General features: G+C 49.7%; 1 protein-coding gene and 1 long non-coding RNA gene across 4 annotated transcripts in view; one reads left to right on the top strand and one right to left on the bottom strand.

Moving 5' to 3' along the window:
* The window catches only part of ITPR1 (inositol 1,4,5-trisphosphate receptor type 1), a 347,438-nt gene that overhangs the window by 324,912 nt on the left and 8,186 nt on the right, over nt 1-14,340 (top strand). The window contains exon 58 of the mRNA XM_061128046.1: nt 12,091-12,252. Coding sequence (XP_060984029.1) covers nt 12,091-12,252 — 162 coding nt within the window. The remainder of the gene's footprint in view (nt 1-12,090; nt 12,253-14,340) is intronic.
* Nucleotides 5,263-14,340, bottom strand: part of LOC133045734 (uncharacterized) — a 46,901-nt gene continuing 37,823 nt past the window's right edge. Inside the window, exons 4-5 of one of the 3 annotated variants that reach the window (XR_009690325.1) lie at nt 6,189-6,321; nt 5,263-5,928 (exon numbers count right to left, since the gene is read on the bottom strand). This is a non-coding gene — a long non-coding RNA (uncharacterized LOC133045734). Of the gene's footprint in view, nt 5,929-6,188; nt 6,322-12,104; nt 12,232-14,340 lie in introns of those variants that run through there. The other 2 variants (XR_009690323.1, XR_009690324.1) reach the window with 2 other exon arrangements.

The raw sequence follows: 14,340 nt of genomic DNA, 5'->3' as shown, positions 1-14,340 counted from the left end.
CCATCATCCCTTAAGCCTGGTGCTGACTTTTTCTCACAGAGTAGACAGCCTTCTCCCGCTGCCCACCCACCCGCCTCCACCCCCACCAACACACACACTAATCCACTGGACATTTTCCAGCTTGTTCCATCTTTTATTAGTTCACTTGACCTCCTCAGAGACTCACAATACAGGGACATAAAGCGATTTTCCAAGTTAAAAGTATCGTGGTGGCAGTCAGAGGGGTACACTTAGAAGATGGTGGGGTTGTGTGGTTTATGCATAAGAGGGGAGAGTGCATTCCCAGAAAATGCTCTGGTGAAAGCCCTTAGAAATTTGCATGCAAAAAAGTCACATAAGGGAAACTTTTTTTTTTTTTTGCCTGAAAATAAGCTCCTGGGTCAACTTTCCAAGCAGATAAGTTCTATTAGCAAAGTAAGCACCACTAAACATCTACTATGAGGAAACACACTTAAGACGAGTCACACGCAGGAGGAGGTCTGGCTTTAGCATGCGTGCTTATCTGTATTTGATAAGAAAAGACAGGAAGCAAGCGCAGACAGAAAACAGTGTGTTAGCAGGGGCTAAAGATCAAGACGGGAACTGAGTACCTATCACTGCCTTCTGCTTAAAAGGGACATCGACTGGAGTCTTGCTCCTTTCCTGACCCAAGACATAGCCTGGTGCTTTAGAACCCACCCGTAGGCGCTCCCCAAATGAGCACTGCAGCTTCCTGCCCCCCAGGTGGTCCATGGAATCAGGGAGTGGGGCGGAGCGGGGTGGGGGTGGGGGGGTGTAACTCAGGACGGAAGTGGAGGCTGAGAGTTGCATGTGGATCATAGTCAGATCAAAGTCAGGCCCTGCACATCTACGTAGGACTTTCTGATGGTTCAGTCGGTAAAGAAGCTGCCTGCAATGCAGGAGACACGGGTTCGATCCCTGGATCAGGAAGATCTGCTGGAGAAGGGAATGGCAACCCACTCCAGCATTCTTGCCTGGATAATTCCATGGACAGAGGAGCCTGGCAGGGTATAGTGCATGGGGTCACAAAGAGTCAGATGCGACTGAGCGACTTGAGCACATACCCTCGCAGCAACTAAACAACAATAAAAAGGAGCTACAGGGGCAGGGTGATGACGGCGGCGCTGTGAGCAGAGAAGTGAACACAGAAATTCACATGGTCATCACGAGGGGTCTTAGTTCAAGGGAGTCCCTCACAGATAGGACTTAGGGTGCAAACGGAGGGGTGTGCACCTAACGATGCAACCTCCCCTTCTGCCCCCTCTCTGCATCATGTAGATGGGTCTGGCAGGCAGGCCGTGGCTACTGCAAAAGTGGCGTGGAAACCCTCTGCTTCCACGCAGATGTGAAGTAATGGGCTTGGACTTTGACCTAGATTTCCATAGAGGATGCTGGGAGAAAGGGTCTGCGTGGGGTGAGGGTGGGGTGGGGTGATAAGTCCCCGAGATGGAGATATTTCAGTGTCAGTCATGCTGTCAGCTCTTCTTTCCCAGGGTATTTTCTGGGAATGCACCCTGCCCTATTATGAGAAACAGCACCGCACCACCTCCTCCTCACTTTGGGAGGCTGCGGCCTTGCTTAAGATGCTGCCCGGGCTCCATAAGCCCTCGGCGGCGGGCGGGTGAGGATACAGCCGGTGCTGGCCTCTGAGCCAGCTCAGAAAGCTCTCTGAAGTTAGCTGACACTGTGGCCGAGTTCAAGCATGTCAGAGTGAGGGAGAAGCGCGCAGGGATTTGGCACTCGCCTGCGGGTGGCTGGAAAGAGTGTGTCAGCATCATGGATGCGCCTCCCGGCCGGCCAGGCACACTCTCACCCCCACCCTCGGCACCGGAGCTTCGGTTCGTGTCCGCGGCAGCTGCACGGAGCAGTTGCTCAGCTTGTTTCCACACCCGGGCTCACGCCCCGTCCTTGCCCTCCGTCCTGCCCTCCGATGATCTGGAGCGTATGAAGCCACCCTCGCCTGAGCGCGCTTCACAGGCAGCTTCCTTCCCTTCGGAGGCACTCGGGCGCTGGGAGATGGGTCTGTAGGGACCTCCCAGCCGTCTGCTCAGAGTTCCCCATGTTCTCACCTCCGCCGAGGAGTGCTCAGCACTGCGTGTCACTGTTAGGGGAGCTAAGCTGTTATCCACGCCAAAGGAGTTCAGCTGCTCAGGCGGGTCCCCGGGACCGGGTCCCCTGAGGGTGCACCTGGCACGTGGTGGGTCCAGCGCCTGTGATCGCGTCTCCCCCTTGGTTCATTAGTCCAGGGGCGAATGCAGTGATTTACGTTTGTACAGGTTTGTATGTGTGTATAAGATGTTTGTTTACACCCTCATTTCCCCCAATTCAGCAGATGATCTAAACTCCCAAGAACACATTTTTCTCCCTTCCATTCCTTGGACTCACCTCCTGTGCCTCTGCCCACTGCAGCCCCCACTGGGCCACCCTCCTGACCCCTCAGCCCCAGGCTCCATGTCCACCCGGTGACTCCCCAGCCTTCACTCTTTCTTCTCTCCTCTACTCGGAACACGGACAGTGTCTGACAGAGCTGGACACAGCCAAGAGGCGCGTGACCCCCTGGCCTTTACGAAGATGTTCTGAGTTTATTTTTATCACGCACAAGTATTCAGGGTTCTTTAACATGTATCTCTTCTGAAGGAAGTCTAGTAGCACGCGTCTGGGAATATGAGAATGAGGAAAAGATCCTAGCAGTTAGGTACGGCCATTCATAGTTAAAGATTATGCACGTGAACCAAGCTTGTGGCGTCTCCTTTCACAAACCTGCTTTTCTGCAGGGCCCCACTGTTACCAGCTAGAAAATGAGGAGGCTGAATCAGAGGTTCTCTTGGGCCATCTTTAGCTCCACAATTCCACTCTCAAACAACTCCCGAGGGTCTGTGTCAGGAGTGGACGTGGGTGTCAGGAGGGAGACGGGAGACCCGCATGGACTCGGCAGTGAGCTTAGGGGTAAGAGTGCAAGGGGGCAAGTTGGTAACATGGGGCGGCTGGAAAGGAGTGAGGAATTTGGAGACTCTATGCTTGGCAGATCCTCTCTCCCTCCCAGAAGTGTTCAGGCTGTGGGCACCTTGCTTCGAAACCCCTCTCAGGTCAGGGTGATGCTGGCGGCCTGCCCTGAGCTCTCACTGAAGCCATACGGTCATCTTCCCATCACCTGATCCTCAAGGCTGGCCTTCGGTCCAGAGGAGCCGCCTGGCACATGCTGCCCGACAGCGACACAGCTAAAGGTGAAACAGCGGGGCAGGGAGGCACGCGGGTGTGCATAGGGCGTGTGTTCAAAGACAAACACCAAGTATTTTGCCCTGAGACAATAGCAAAGAACTTTGGAAAGCCTCTTAAGTAGGCTAAAAACAAACCAACAACAACAACAAAACCATTGTTGTATAAAAAAGAGACCAAAGTTTAAACTCATGGGATCCAAAAGGGAGTAGAAGAAAAACCAAGAAAAATTGCCAAAACCCTGTGCGTGACCACAAGGAACCTTCTGGTGGATTGCATAGCTAACTGGACGGGCCGGGGAGGCTGCCTGAGCAGAATGTCCTGAGCCAGCCGGGGAGGAGGGCGGGCTCGCCTGGAGGTTCTTCCTGAGGAATCTCCAGCCGGCCTGCCCTGCCCTGCCCTGCCCAGCGCCGCCCCCCCCTCACCCCCGCCCTGACCTTTCTCCCTTCCTCTGTAATCCCAGGCTCCTTCCACCCGGCAGCCCGGATACCCAGGGCCCAGCGGCGCCTCTCTGACTGCTGGGCGCTGCTGTCTCGAGGCCCCAGTGCAGGCCCAGCATCCCTTCACCTGAGGGTCGACAGTGACAGAACGGTGGCTCTGCAGCTGGCCTTGCCTAGGGATTTCATCAGAAATGGGTGCGGTCCTCGCTCTGGCGAGGGCCCGGCTCTGTTACACTGTATCATCCAAGAACAACTATTAACCACGTCTGGGAAGGGTGAGTGGTCATTCCAGCCCAGCTGAAGATTATATAACGGGGCCTGTCTGGGTGATGTCGGCTGAGACGAGCGCAGACCGGGCTCGTGCCTGAACTCGGGGACAGCCTGGGCGCCCTTCACGTGGCTCCTGCAGGAAGAGAGAAATCCGTGCGTCTGAACTCTGGGAAAGGAAGAACTCACTCAGGTGGGATGGGAGCGCTCCACCTGGAGTCAGCATCTCGGACGACAGACCACTCTGCGGCCTGGGGCTGCTGACTCTGACCTGCAGTACTTCTTCGTACTCTCCAGTTGACAGACACATTCCTGCAACCGTTTGATTCTCACATTAACCCTGTGAAGTAGCTTTCAAAAAAAAAAGGGAAGCAGAGACCCGGGTTGGTTGGCTGACTCGCCCAGCTCGCTGTGAACGCTCTGGGCCTCTGAGCTTCAGTTCCTGACTCCAGGACACGTCTCTTCTCGTTGACACTCTGACATACAGGGACCTGGATCCCTGAATTAGGGTCTGGCTTCCCTCGTAGCTCAGTTGGTAAAGAACCTGCCTGCAATGCAGGAGACCTGGGTTCAGCTCCTGAGTTGGGAAGATGCCCTGGAGGAGGAAATAGCAACCCACTCCAGTATTCTTGCCTGGAGGGATAGGGGAGCCTGGTGGGCTGCAGTCCATGGGGTCCCAACGGTTGGACACCACTTAGCGACTAAACCACCACCAACAAACTCCAGGTGTGGGATCCTTTTTTTTTTTTTTTTTTAAGAGATTTTACTTTTTTATAGCAGTTTTAGGTTTACAGAACTGCTGAACAAAAAGTCCCCGAGTTCTCATGTGCCCCCTTCTCCTTACCTTGCCTGCTAGTTCCCCTCTTAGTAATTTTGTTTACTGTGGTGTAGTTACTACAATTGATAAACTAATATACAGTAATTATTAGTTAAAGACGGTAGTTTACACCAGGGTTTGTGCTTCTGTTGTGCTCTGTCTATTCATCCCTACCGCCCCCAACCGCCACTTTTTTTTACCTTTGGGATTCATTGTTTGCATTTTTTTGTGTGTGTCTTTTTAAATGTATAATAGATACTATAAGTGGCAATTTTGGAGTCATTGAGCATAGCGATCATTATCATTGTTTTTCACCCAAAGTAAGAAATTGTGGTGTGTGTTTGTTTTCTCTGATCTTAGGAAAGAGCGCGCTGAAGATTATTTTCTTCCTCTTTAACACACATAATCACCTTAACTTGGGCTTCCTAGGTTGTGCAGTGGTAAAGAATTCACCTGCCAATGCAGGAGACTCAGGTTCTATCCCTTGGTCAGGAAGATCCCCGGGAGAAGGGAATGGCAACCCACTCCAGTATTCTTGCCTGGAGACTCCCATGGACAGAGGAGCTTTGTGGACTACAGTCCACGGGGGTTGCAAAGAATAGGACATAGCTGAGCACACACACAATCACCTTCGCTCATAAGAGAGGCAAACATTTAAAGTTTATTGAGTGTAATATATTCCTGCTGTAGAAGAGTTAAGGATTATCTTTGGTCTTCCTCCTCCACCCTCTTCCAGGCATTTTCTGGGGGCTTTAGATACATGAAGCCAAGAGTCTGTTTCCAGGCTGCCCCGCCCCTCTTGGGGTCACTCTCATCATCCCCAGGCACTCTGGGAAATCCAGTCTGTCTTGCTTGGTAAGAGAAGGTGCAGTGCCTATGACATTTGCTTGGAAAGGACCATCTCTGCACGCCTGAATCTTCCCAAGGGGATTCTGAAGGGTAGAGGAGACTCTGTGGCTTACAGGTCTATCTTCCCAGGACTGATCTTCAGTCTTTTATCCTCATGACCCCACCAAAAAAAAAAAAAAACCTCGCAATTCTTTAGTCTGCCTGTGAAAGAATAAGGGGTTTAGCCATAAATGCTGCGTTGTTTACATGGTAAACAAAACTCTACCACCAGTGGACTTTGTCTGAGAAGGTAACTGATGATCTCAGCTGTCTTTCTTAGAACTGCCTCTTCAGTTGAACCTGGGAAGAGGGAGAAAAAAAAAAACACACTTCTCAGAATGATTAGCATTTGCATCATACAATCCAACTTCCTCTCCTCCTCTCTTTCTCTCTCTCTCTCTGTGTTTCTCTCTCTCTCTCTCTCTCTCTCTCTCTCTCTCTCACACACCCTCCCTCTTTCCAGTCAAGAACGTTTCAAGAGGTCAGTGCCGCCCCCGTGTCTAAAACTTCAGTGTTTGCTTTGCAGGGACTTTTCCAACTTTACCTAGAAAAGAACTAACCAGAACCTTAGCACTTGTGGTCAGCGTGCTTCCGGCTGTGGCTTGAGTCGGTTTGTCTGCTCTGACAGAGGAAGTGCTTGCTGTGACGGGAACCGCGCTGGCTGGATTGTAGGAGGACCGGGGCAGACAGTGCCTAAGGACATTGGTATGTGAGGTGCCAGCAGCAAGGAGGGCGAGGGAGGCACAGAGGGGCTCCCAGACCCAGGGCGACAGATGTGGCCGGCCGACACGCGGTGGAGACACCAGCCCTCAGCCAGCCCCCTCCTGACCACACACACACACACACACACACACACACCCGCCAAGATGAGTTCATGCATAAACAACATGTCTTCGCTGGAGATGACTTTCTCAAAAATTCAGGGGAAGCTGGGACACTGAGACATGTTTTTGACCTGGAATTGACATGAAGGTGGGAGTTTTGCAAACGTTCAGAGACCTTCAGAGTCTGGCTGGCTGGAGAGGCAGGGGTGCATACTTCATAGGAGTCACTGAGCGCTCTAACCAGCTCAGCATCTGCTGTGAAAGTCGAGCTAGATTGAAAGTCACTTCTCTCTCTGCTCCTCTGCTAAGGCTGGGATAGTCTTAGGATTTTTCCTGTAGAGATTCAGATCTCTGTGTGGCCAAGTCGTGCTGGTGAGGAGCCTTCACATTGCATTGGAATTTACCCTACCACACAGGATGTAAAACCCAGTAGAAATGGAGAGCACAGTTTGGCCAGGATAGCTAACTTAAACTACTAGATACTCGTTGGTAATTTGAGATTTGACTTAACAGCCAGTATGATTATGTAAGTAAAATACTGGCTACACTGAGGATCTCAAATTTTTGGTACATACCCATGTCAGGGCAGAAAAGCTAATGACACCCACTGGCCAGAGCACTCAGGTTCCCTTGTTTGGGGTTTTAGTGGCGCCCCCAACTCTGCTTCTTACTGTTAGATGTAAATGTTAGAAGAGTGCTATAAGGGAGAAGCTTGAAGGTGGTCACCAGGAAGTGTCTAAAACAGGAAATCCTGTCCCTCCGTTTGCACTGAAGACTCTCATGAGATAGAGAATGAAGACTCATCACTAGGATCCAGGCACAGGGTCCAAAGTGACCTGAAGAAAGGATGACGTTTCTGTAAAATCATGGGGTTTTACCTTTAAATCTGATTCAATTTCATGTTCTGCTCCAGGGCATATTTTGAGGCTAATGTATTTTCAATCATTTACCATTGACTAAGATGGAGATTTTAATCAGATGTGTTATTTTTGTCTGTGGCTTTATGTAGCCCTTGGACAGGGTCTTCATCCCCGGGAGTACAGGGAGCCCATGTACAGAAGCACAGAGAAAGCGAAAGCAAACAGGGTCAGAGTGCATCTCTTGACCTTGAGGGGAGGAGCACAGATGCCAGTAGCAGCCGCCTGAGGGCCAGTGGAGCCCGTTCACCGTTGCAGCAGACACTCACTGGGCACCGAGCGCTTGGAGCGGAGACTGCAGTGGGCTCCACAGAAGGGCAGAGCCATGCCCTGCGGCCCCATTCCTGGCACTCCTGCCCCTTGGGAATAGAGGGGCCTTGCCGTCTTACCTCTAGACCCTCGGTACTCAGCCCTGTGCCAGCCACAGAGATCATCAGTGGTCTTTTCAGTAATCGGTTGTTGGACGGGGTCTGTGTATTTTGCATTTGTCAGAGGCCTTTCTGAAACCATTGCTTAGGAGTCACAGGATCACATCACACACCCCACAGAAGAAGGTAGGAATCCACTGTGAACAAAGTCTCTTTCCCATCTATAGTTTGGTCACTTGCTCTTTAGAATAAGAAACTGTTCTTTAAGGTACGTGCAGACTTTGCATCGATTTTCTGTATTCTTTTGAAGGCCTGTTTAATGTGGATTTTGTTTGGAAAGCTGTTTTCTATTTTTGTGGAGGATTCGCTAAGCCAATGCACATATGAAAGACCAGAGAGCCAGGTTTGAGGTGAATCCTCTGGCCGTTTTCAACAGTTGCAGGTTCCTCTGTGCGTCAGGCAGTGGTGACTGTGCTCAGCTTCGCCCCAGCGCCTCACCAGGCGGGGGCTGCAGGTCACTTTCTGCCCTTCCTCACTCCTGCAGTCCCTGCTCCCTCCCTGCCTTCCAGTCCAGCTGTCCAGCCAGCATCGCACGCGGGCCCACCACAGTCCATCTGCTCTCTTCCCCGGCTCGGGCCACTCTGGTTTCCGCCTGCTCAGTAGCCCTCGCGCTGACCCCTCGTGTGGCCGAGTGCAAACCTTCCCCGAGACCCAGGCCTTCCAGGAAGAGGACACCAGCCACTCACAGCCCCCGCAGTCACGTCCGACGTTGACCTGACTCTCACTCCCTTGACACAGCCTAGCTGCTTTCTTCACTTCTGCTTTTTAACAGAAACATCCACTTTCCTTAACTAAACTGCAGGCACTCTAATGGGTGGAACCCTGGTTCATACTTAGGTTTCAAAGCCATGACCACCTTCATGAGGTCCAGCAGGCAGGGACCAAGTGCAGAGGCCTCACTGCTGGGTCGCCAACACCTAGTATGTAAAGACTTCTGAGGCAGTTGTATTTCTTAAAATGTTTTTTTCCGAGAGTGCTTATGCTTTTGAGTTGAATCCAAAGAACTAGCAAATATTCCTTCCAGATATACTCAGCAATAGCAGCTCACAGTGTATAAACACCAGGTCATTCTCAGGGTCTCCTATGAAATACAGGGATTTCCTTCTTCCCCGCCCTCTACCGGTCACCCTCTCTTCTGGGGCTGGGTTCTGCACTGCCACCTTGGAACACCCTCCCAACAGGGCGTCTGTGGTATCCCCATGGATGGTGAGTCTGACGGCTTCAGTGGGACTTCGGGGCTTTCCTCTCTCCCTCGCTTCCTCGGGAGTCAGCGTGCAGATGTGTAGCCATCCCCGTGGACGTCCCGCCTCAGGGGCGTGGTTGGCCTCCAGCAGCTGTGCTCATGGTCGCCAGCCTGGCCCACCCATCTCTCCTGCTGTCCCGGGGCTTGAGCGGCCTGTGAGCATCAGTAACCCCCAGACACCTGTCCCCTCCACGTGCCCTCTCCTGATCAGCCAGGCCATTCCCCCCGGAGAGGGACAGAGGGGGAAGGCGTGATGACGACTTGGGGTGGTGAGCGTCGTCAGTGACGGCTGACCATATGCGTTTCAGCATCGCTACTGCGCTTAAACATTTCCAGAGGTCTGCTCTCCTCTTCTTCGCTGTAGACACACAGCAGAGAACCGACTGCAGCCATGGCAACGGTTCAGATTTCTAGGCTGGTCATCCTCAAAACGGAATGTATTTGTCAAATGCTCTTTTGCCTACGGCTCTGTCTGTGGAGGGAAGCTGACAAGAAGGCGTGGAGGCTCCTTTCGGGGCACATGTGAAGGGACTGTTGATCACGGCCTGCGGCACGGGCAGGGAGACAGTGTCATATTCCTCCCCCCACAGGCATTCTAAACACCTGAGATTCCCCGTGTAAGCATTAGTTACCAGGCCACCCAGCAAACAGTGGGTTTACCATTCCCTGCGTCCACAGGTGTTTATCAAGGGTCTGCTGTGTTTTAGTCCCGGTACTGAGGTGGTTCCTGGGCTCGGGATGCGGGCAGGCTGGAGACTCCCCACATGTCTTACACAAACGCTTTAAAATAGATGGGACAGCTTGTGCCGGTGTGGTGCCTTCTTTGTGATACTGCCGACTAGTTCTTGTTTGGTTTCTATATTGCTAGATCACATTAGGTCAAGACGCGGTTGTCTTGCTTTTTAATATTTAGACATGTCTTGTGGGATCTTGTTCTTGATTTCGAGTGTGTTGATGCCTTGTGTTGTGTATGACAGGTTGGCAAACTCTGGCCTGTGGGACAAAGTGGGCCTTCCGCCAGCATTTGTGAAGTTTTTTTGGGAAACAGCTACCCCATTCATTTGTGCACTGTCTATGGCTGTTTGGGGGCTACATGGCAGATTCATTGTGACAGAGTCCGTATGGTCCAGAAAGCCAAAGATCCTGTCAGAAAATACTACCCAGAAAGATTCGGCTGACCTCTGGTGTACACAAAGCACCAATTGCAAATTCTGCATGTGTGTTGGGCAGGTGGGGGTGGGGTGGTCATGCCGTGTGTTAGAATGTTTATTAGAATTTATTCCAATGAGATCGGAATGGCCCAGATGAAACGTGATAGCGCGTGCATGTGGGAGGAGCAGGTTTTCCTCCTCTTGCCTCGGCTGATGAAGTTTTTCTGTGGTTCACTCCTACCTTTCCGTACAGCTCATCTATAAAGTGTACTTTTTAGGAGAAATGGGAGAAAAGCAGATGTGGGCAGAAAGAAGTGAGGTGGGAGGAAGAGTCTTGTCCATTCTGTTAACCAGCAGTGAGAAATGGTGTTTATACGTATGCTGCTGCTAAATCGCTTCAGTCGTGTCCGACTCTGTGCGACTCCATAGATGTCAGCCCACCAGGCTCCCCCGTCCCTGGGATTCTCTAGGCAAGAACACTGGAGTGGGTTGCCATTTCTTTCTCCATTACAGGTATGGGCAACAGGTATTAAAAGAAAGGGTGGACCTCTGACTTATTTGCAATAATGTCTTTGTCACATTAAAATAACAAATATAAATCTTTTCCTTGATGTGTAAATGCACAACCGATATCCTTGAAGTACTTGTTATGAATTCTAAGTTGCTCATATAGTTGAGTTGAACACATGTTCATCATCACAAATTTCATGTAACCCCTAACAGTATCCTTTTGCTTTCTTCAGAGTATATATGTGATTTAGTCCTAAAAGTCCAGTTCTCTTCAGATACAGGAGCATTAAAAGGGATATCTGTTTTTCTTTCAAGTTTGCAATTTGGTTGCAGTCACTAACCGTTGAATCTACCTGGCCTACCCTTCGGGTAATATGGACGAAGGAACGAAAATATCACTTAGACTAAGGGACCAATTTTGTGCTGGTAAATGTTTGGGAAAAGAGAGGGAACTGATTTGTCGTGTTTGCCACTTTGAATACTAACACCATGGCCGTTTCAAGTGACCAGTGTGATGTTACTGAAAGCAGAGTTGTAAAGAGTTATGCGATAGGACCCTATTACAGTGTTTCCATCATACAGACATGATAGAGGTGAATAACCTCAAGAGCATGGATAGAAATAAAATGTGGGAAATGAAAAAAAAAAAAAGAAAGGGTGGAGGTGGTTAGGGGAGGAGACTGAAGGGGTCTTTCTTACACCAACCAACAGCACAGGCCAGCCATCTCAGGCGTGGAGGAGCAGGAAGCAAGAGTGAAGGGTGGTGTTCGTAAGTTCACAAAGAGGGCAACTGAACCCACTCTCCGTTTGCAGCCTCCTGACAGTTGTCTACCAAGAACACACCCATACACGTAGCTGGTAAATCCCACAACACTCGGGATCTTAAAATCCACTTACTTCTAGAGTGTTTCTTTGCAAATGATTTTGGAGTTTAAGTTGGGGAAGATGTAAAGGATCCCTGAGGGTGGCTGGTGGTGATGGTCACACAGGAGAGCGAATGCTCTTAATGCCACTGAACTGTACACCTTGAAGTGATTAAAATGGTAAGTTGTATTGTGTGTATGGGACCACAGTTTTAAGACTCAGATCTCATTAGCTCTGTAATTTGCAGAGATCACAGATGGAAAGGCAGTGTTAGTATTCAGAGTTGAGAAACTTTGTTTGGAAACCCACTTTGACCCATGTGTAATTTTACAGTGATTTCTTCTAGGTATTAAGAGAGTTTCCTTATACTCAATTACAAAGATATTTACTGAATGGTTTCGTTTTTTCAAATACACAGTGCAGTACGTTAGTTCTGTAGCGGGCAGAGAGAGCCTGATGAACGATGCTGCCAAGTCTGGATGGCATGGTAGAAGTGACGCCCTCTTTTTTCCATCTGGGTTCTAGGAAAGAAACCTAGACTGGTTCCCGAGGATGAGAGCCATGTCCCTGGTCAGCAGTGATTCAGAAGGAGAACAGAATGAGCTGAGGAACCTGCAGGAGAAACTGGAGTCCACCATGAAGCTTGTCACCAACCTCTCTGGACAGCTGTCAGAATTAAAGGATCAGGTAAAGAAAAGAACCCTACCTGCCTACACACATACACACACCACTACAACACACACCAAATTTGGTGAGGGAGGAAAATAAAAAAAAGGAAAACAGTAGTGCTCATGTTACAATGCTGAAGTTTATCATCTGGACAAAAAAGGAAATGGGTGATAAGTCCATTCAGTCCATCAGTTTCCTCTCCGTTCCCCCTTCACTGCCCCTTTGACAGGATAAGCTTAGGACACCACTTTCGGTGCTGCTCAGGACGAGGTTTTAATGTGAAAAACAAAACCAGAAAATGAGAAAATGCAAACTACTTCAGTGAAGCGCTGTCCAGAAAAACACACTGTGTAAAACTGCCCTGTCTTCTTCACTGACAGATGATGACAAGCTGTTTCTGGCTTTTCTTTCCAGCTCTCAGAACTATCAGCTTCTTTCCCCAGGTACTTAGATTCAGCATCCAGGGGATAAACCCTAGTCCAGGAAGAGCCCCCTCCTCACTGACTGGCTGCCATCGTCCAGGCAGTGAGGCAGGTGCTGGGGGTGGGACAGTAAGCACTCCGAACGCACCCCTTCCGTCACCGAGCTTAGCCGTCCACACACGTGCTGCTGCATCCTGCTGCCTGTCCCTAAGATAAATGCCTTGCCCCTGTAATTAAGCCAGGGGAAGGCAGCATCCTTTTTACCCCCTCCTAGCCCCTTAAAACAAGCACTCACAGTCACCAGGTGATGGCCTCTGTGCTGGGCCAACCTGCGCTCAGCCACATTGATTGGGATCCACCGTGCTTAAAGCTGTTTAATCAGTTCCATATACGAGATTATACATTTTACAGAGCAGTAGTTAGCAGGCCAGGCTGGCCCGGAGGTAAGTGGTGAGGTAGACCCACAGCTGCTAGATTACTCTGGGGAACATAATAACTAGTGAAGACTCCGCCTAGAATCAACTCTTCTTGGAGGTGGTTTCCATGGTACTTTAAGCAGTCCTACTTTGCATTGTTTCTTTGCCAACTAAATTATTCCAAACTGAACCCCAAGATAGTATCTGGCCTCAAATTAGTTTCTTTCACTTGTATTAAGGTGCAAATAAAAAGACTAATGAGAGGAGAAAGCCTTACTTATGAAGGCTATCCCTGGTGCTGAGCTGGGTAGCCCCCTAAAGTGACTAATAACCTGCATAAGTAAAACTTAAAGAGATATAACTAGTTTCCTTTGCTTATTGTTTTATTGAGTCTTTAACCCTGCTGTGAAACAACAATGGTCCCCAGGACTACACTGATGCACGAGTCCGTCTCCTGAGGCTGCTTGTGTTACCCCCGCTCCCCCAGAGGGAGGTGAGCTATTTAACACATGGAGCGATGCTTGAGCTCCCTTCCTGTCCCTTAGAGCTGTGGCTATAAGAATCGCCATTAAATCAGGTACTTTAAATTAGATGCCAAAAACTCCTAAGAGAAGTTGATCTAATACAGACCTAAATAAAGGAAGCAGTTAGCTCTCTATACAGCGCATCTGTAAGCATGTCTGAAGCTATTATTGGGTAGTTTGTGGTAGTAAATGCCATGCAAGTAGGCCCAGCCTGTCCTCTCAACACTAAGAATCTGGGGTGTTGAATTGCTCCCTGAGGGTGGTTCTCAAGCTGCTTCAGTGACGCACACTTCGCAAAGCAGTGAACTTGGCCTAAGGAGTGAGTGGAGCCGAGGAATTCACCCAGAATCATAGGTGTACGAGGTACCCAAGACCCCAGGTGGCATCGGACCCAATTCCATCCTTGTTTGTTGAGGATACTCAGATACACAGCAGGCAGGAGCTCCTGGTCTTGCAGGCTGGGCTTGTTTCCTCACTGTACCCTGTTTGCCTTTCATGGTTGACTGTTTCAATTCTTACTCATTTTTTTAAAAGTTAAGAGTTTCAGGAGTCACATCATGTATCAATACTTAAACATTATGAAGGATACATTCATTGCCATGTTACATAACTGATCATCATAGAGACTTGACATCAGGATTGTTTCTATGAAGCCAGAATTTTGGCTTGAACAACCTATGTAAAACTGATTACGTATGAACTAAGGTTCATTAAGTGACATCAAAACCAGTGTGGTTTAAACTG

Source organism: Dama dama, chromosome 24 (assembly GCF_033118175.1).
Source record: "Dama dama isolate Ldn47 chromosome 24, ASM3311817v1, whole genome shotgun sequence".
NCBI lineage: Eukaryota > Metazoa > Chordata > Mammalia > Artiodactyla > Cervidae > Dama > Dama dama.
Note: the sequence above shows the minus strand (reverse complement) of the source record. Positions and strands in the feature narration are given on the sequence as shown.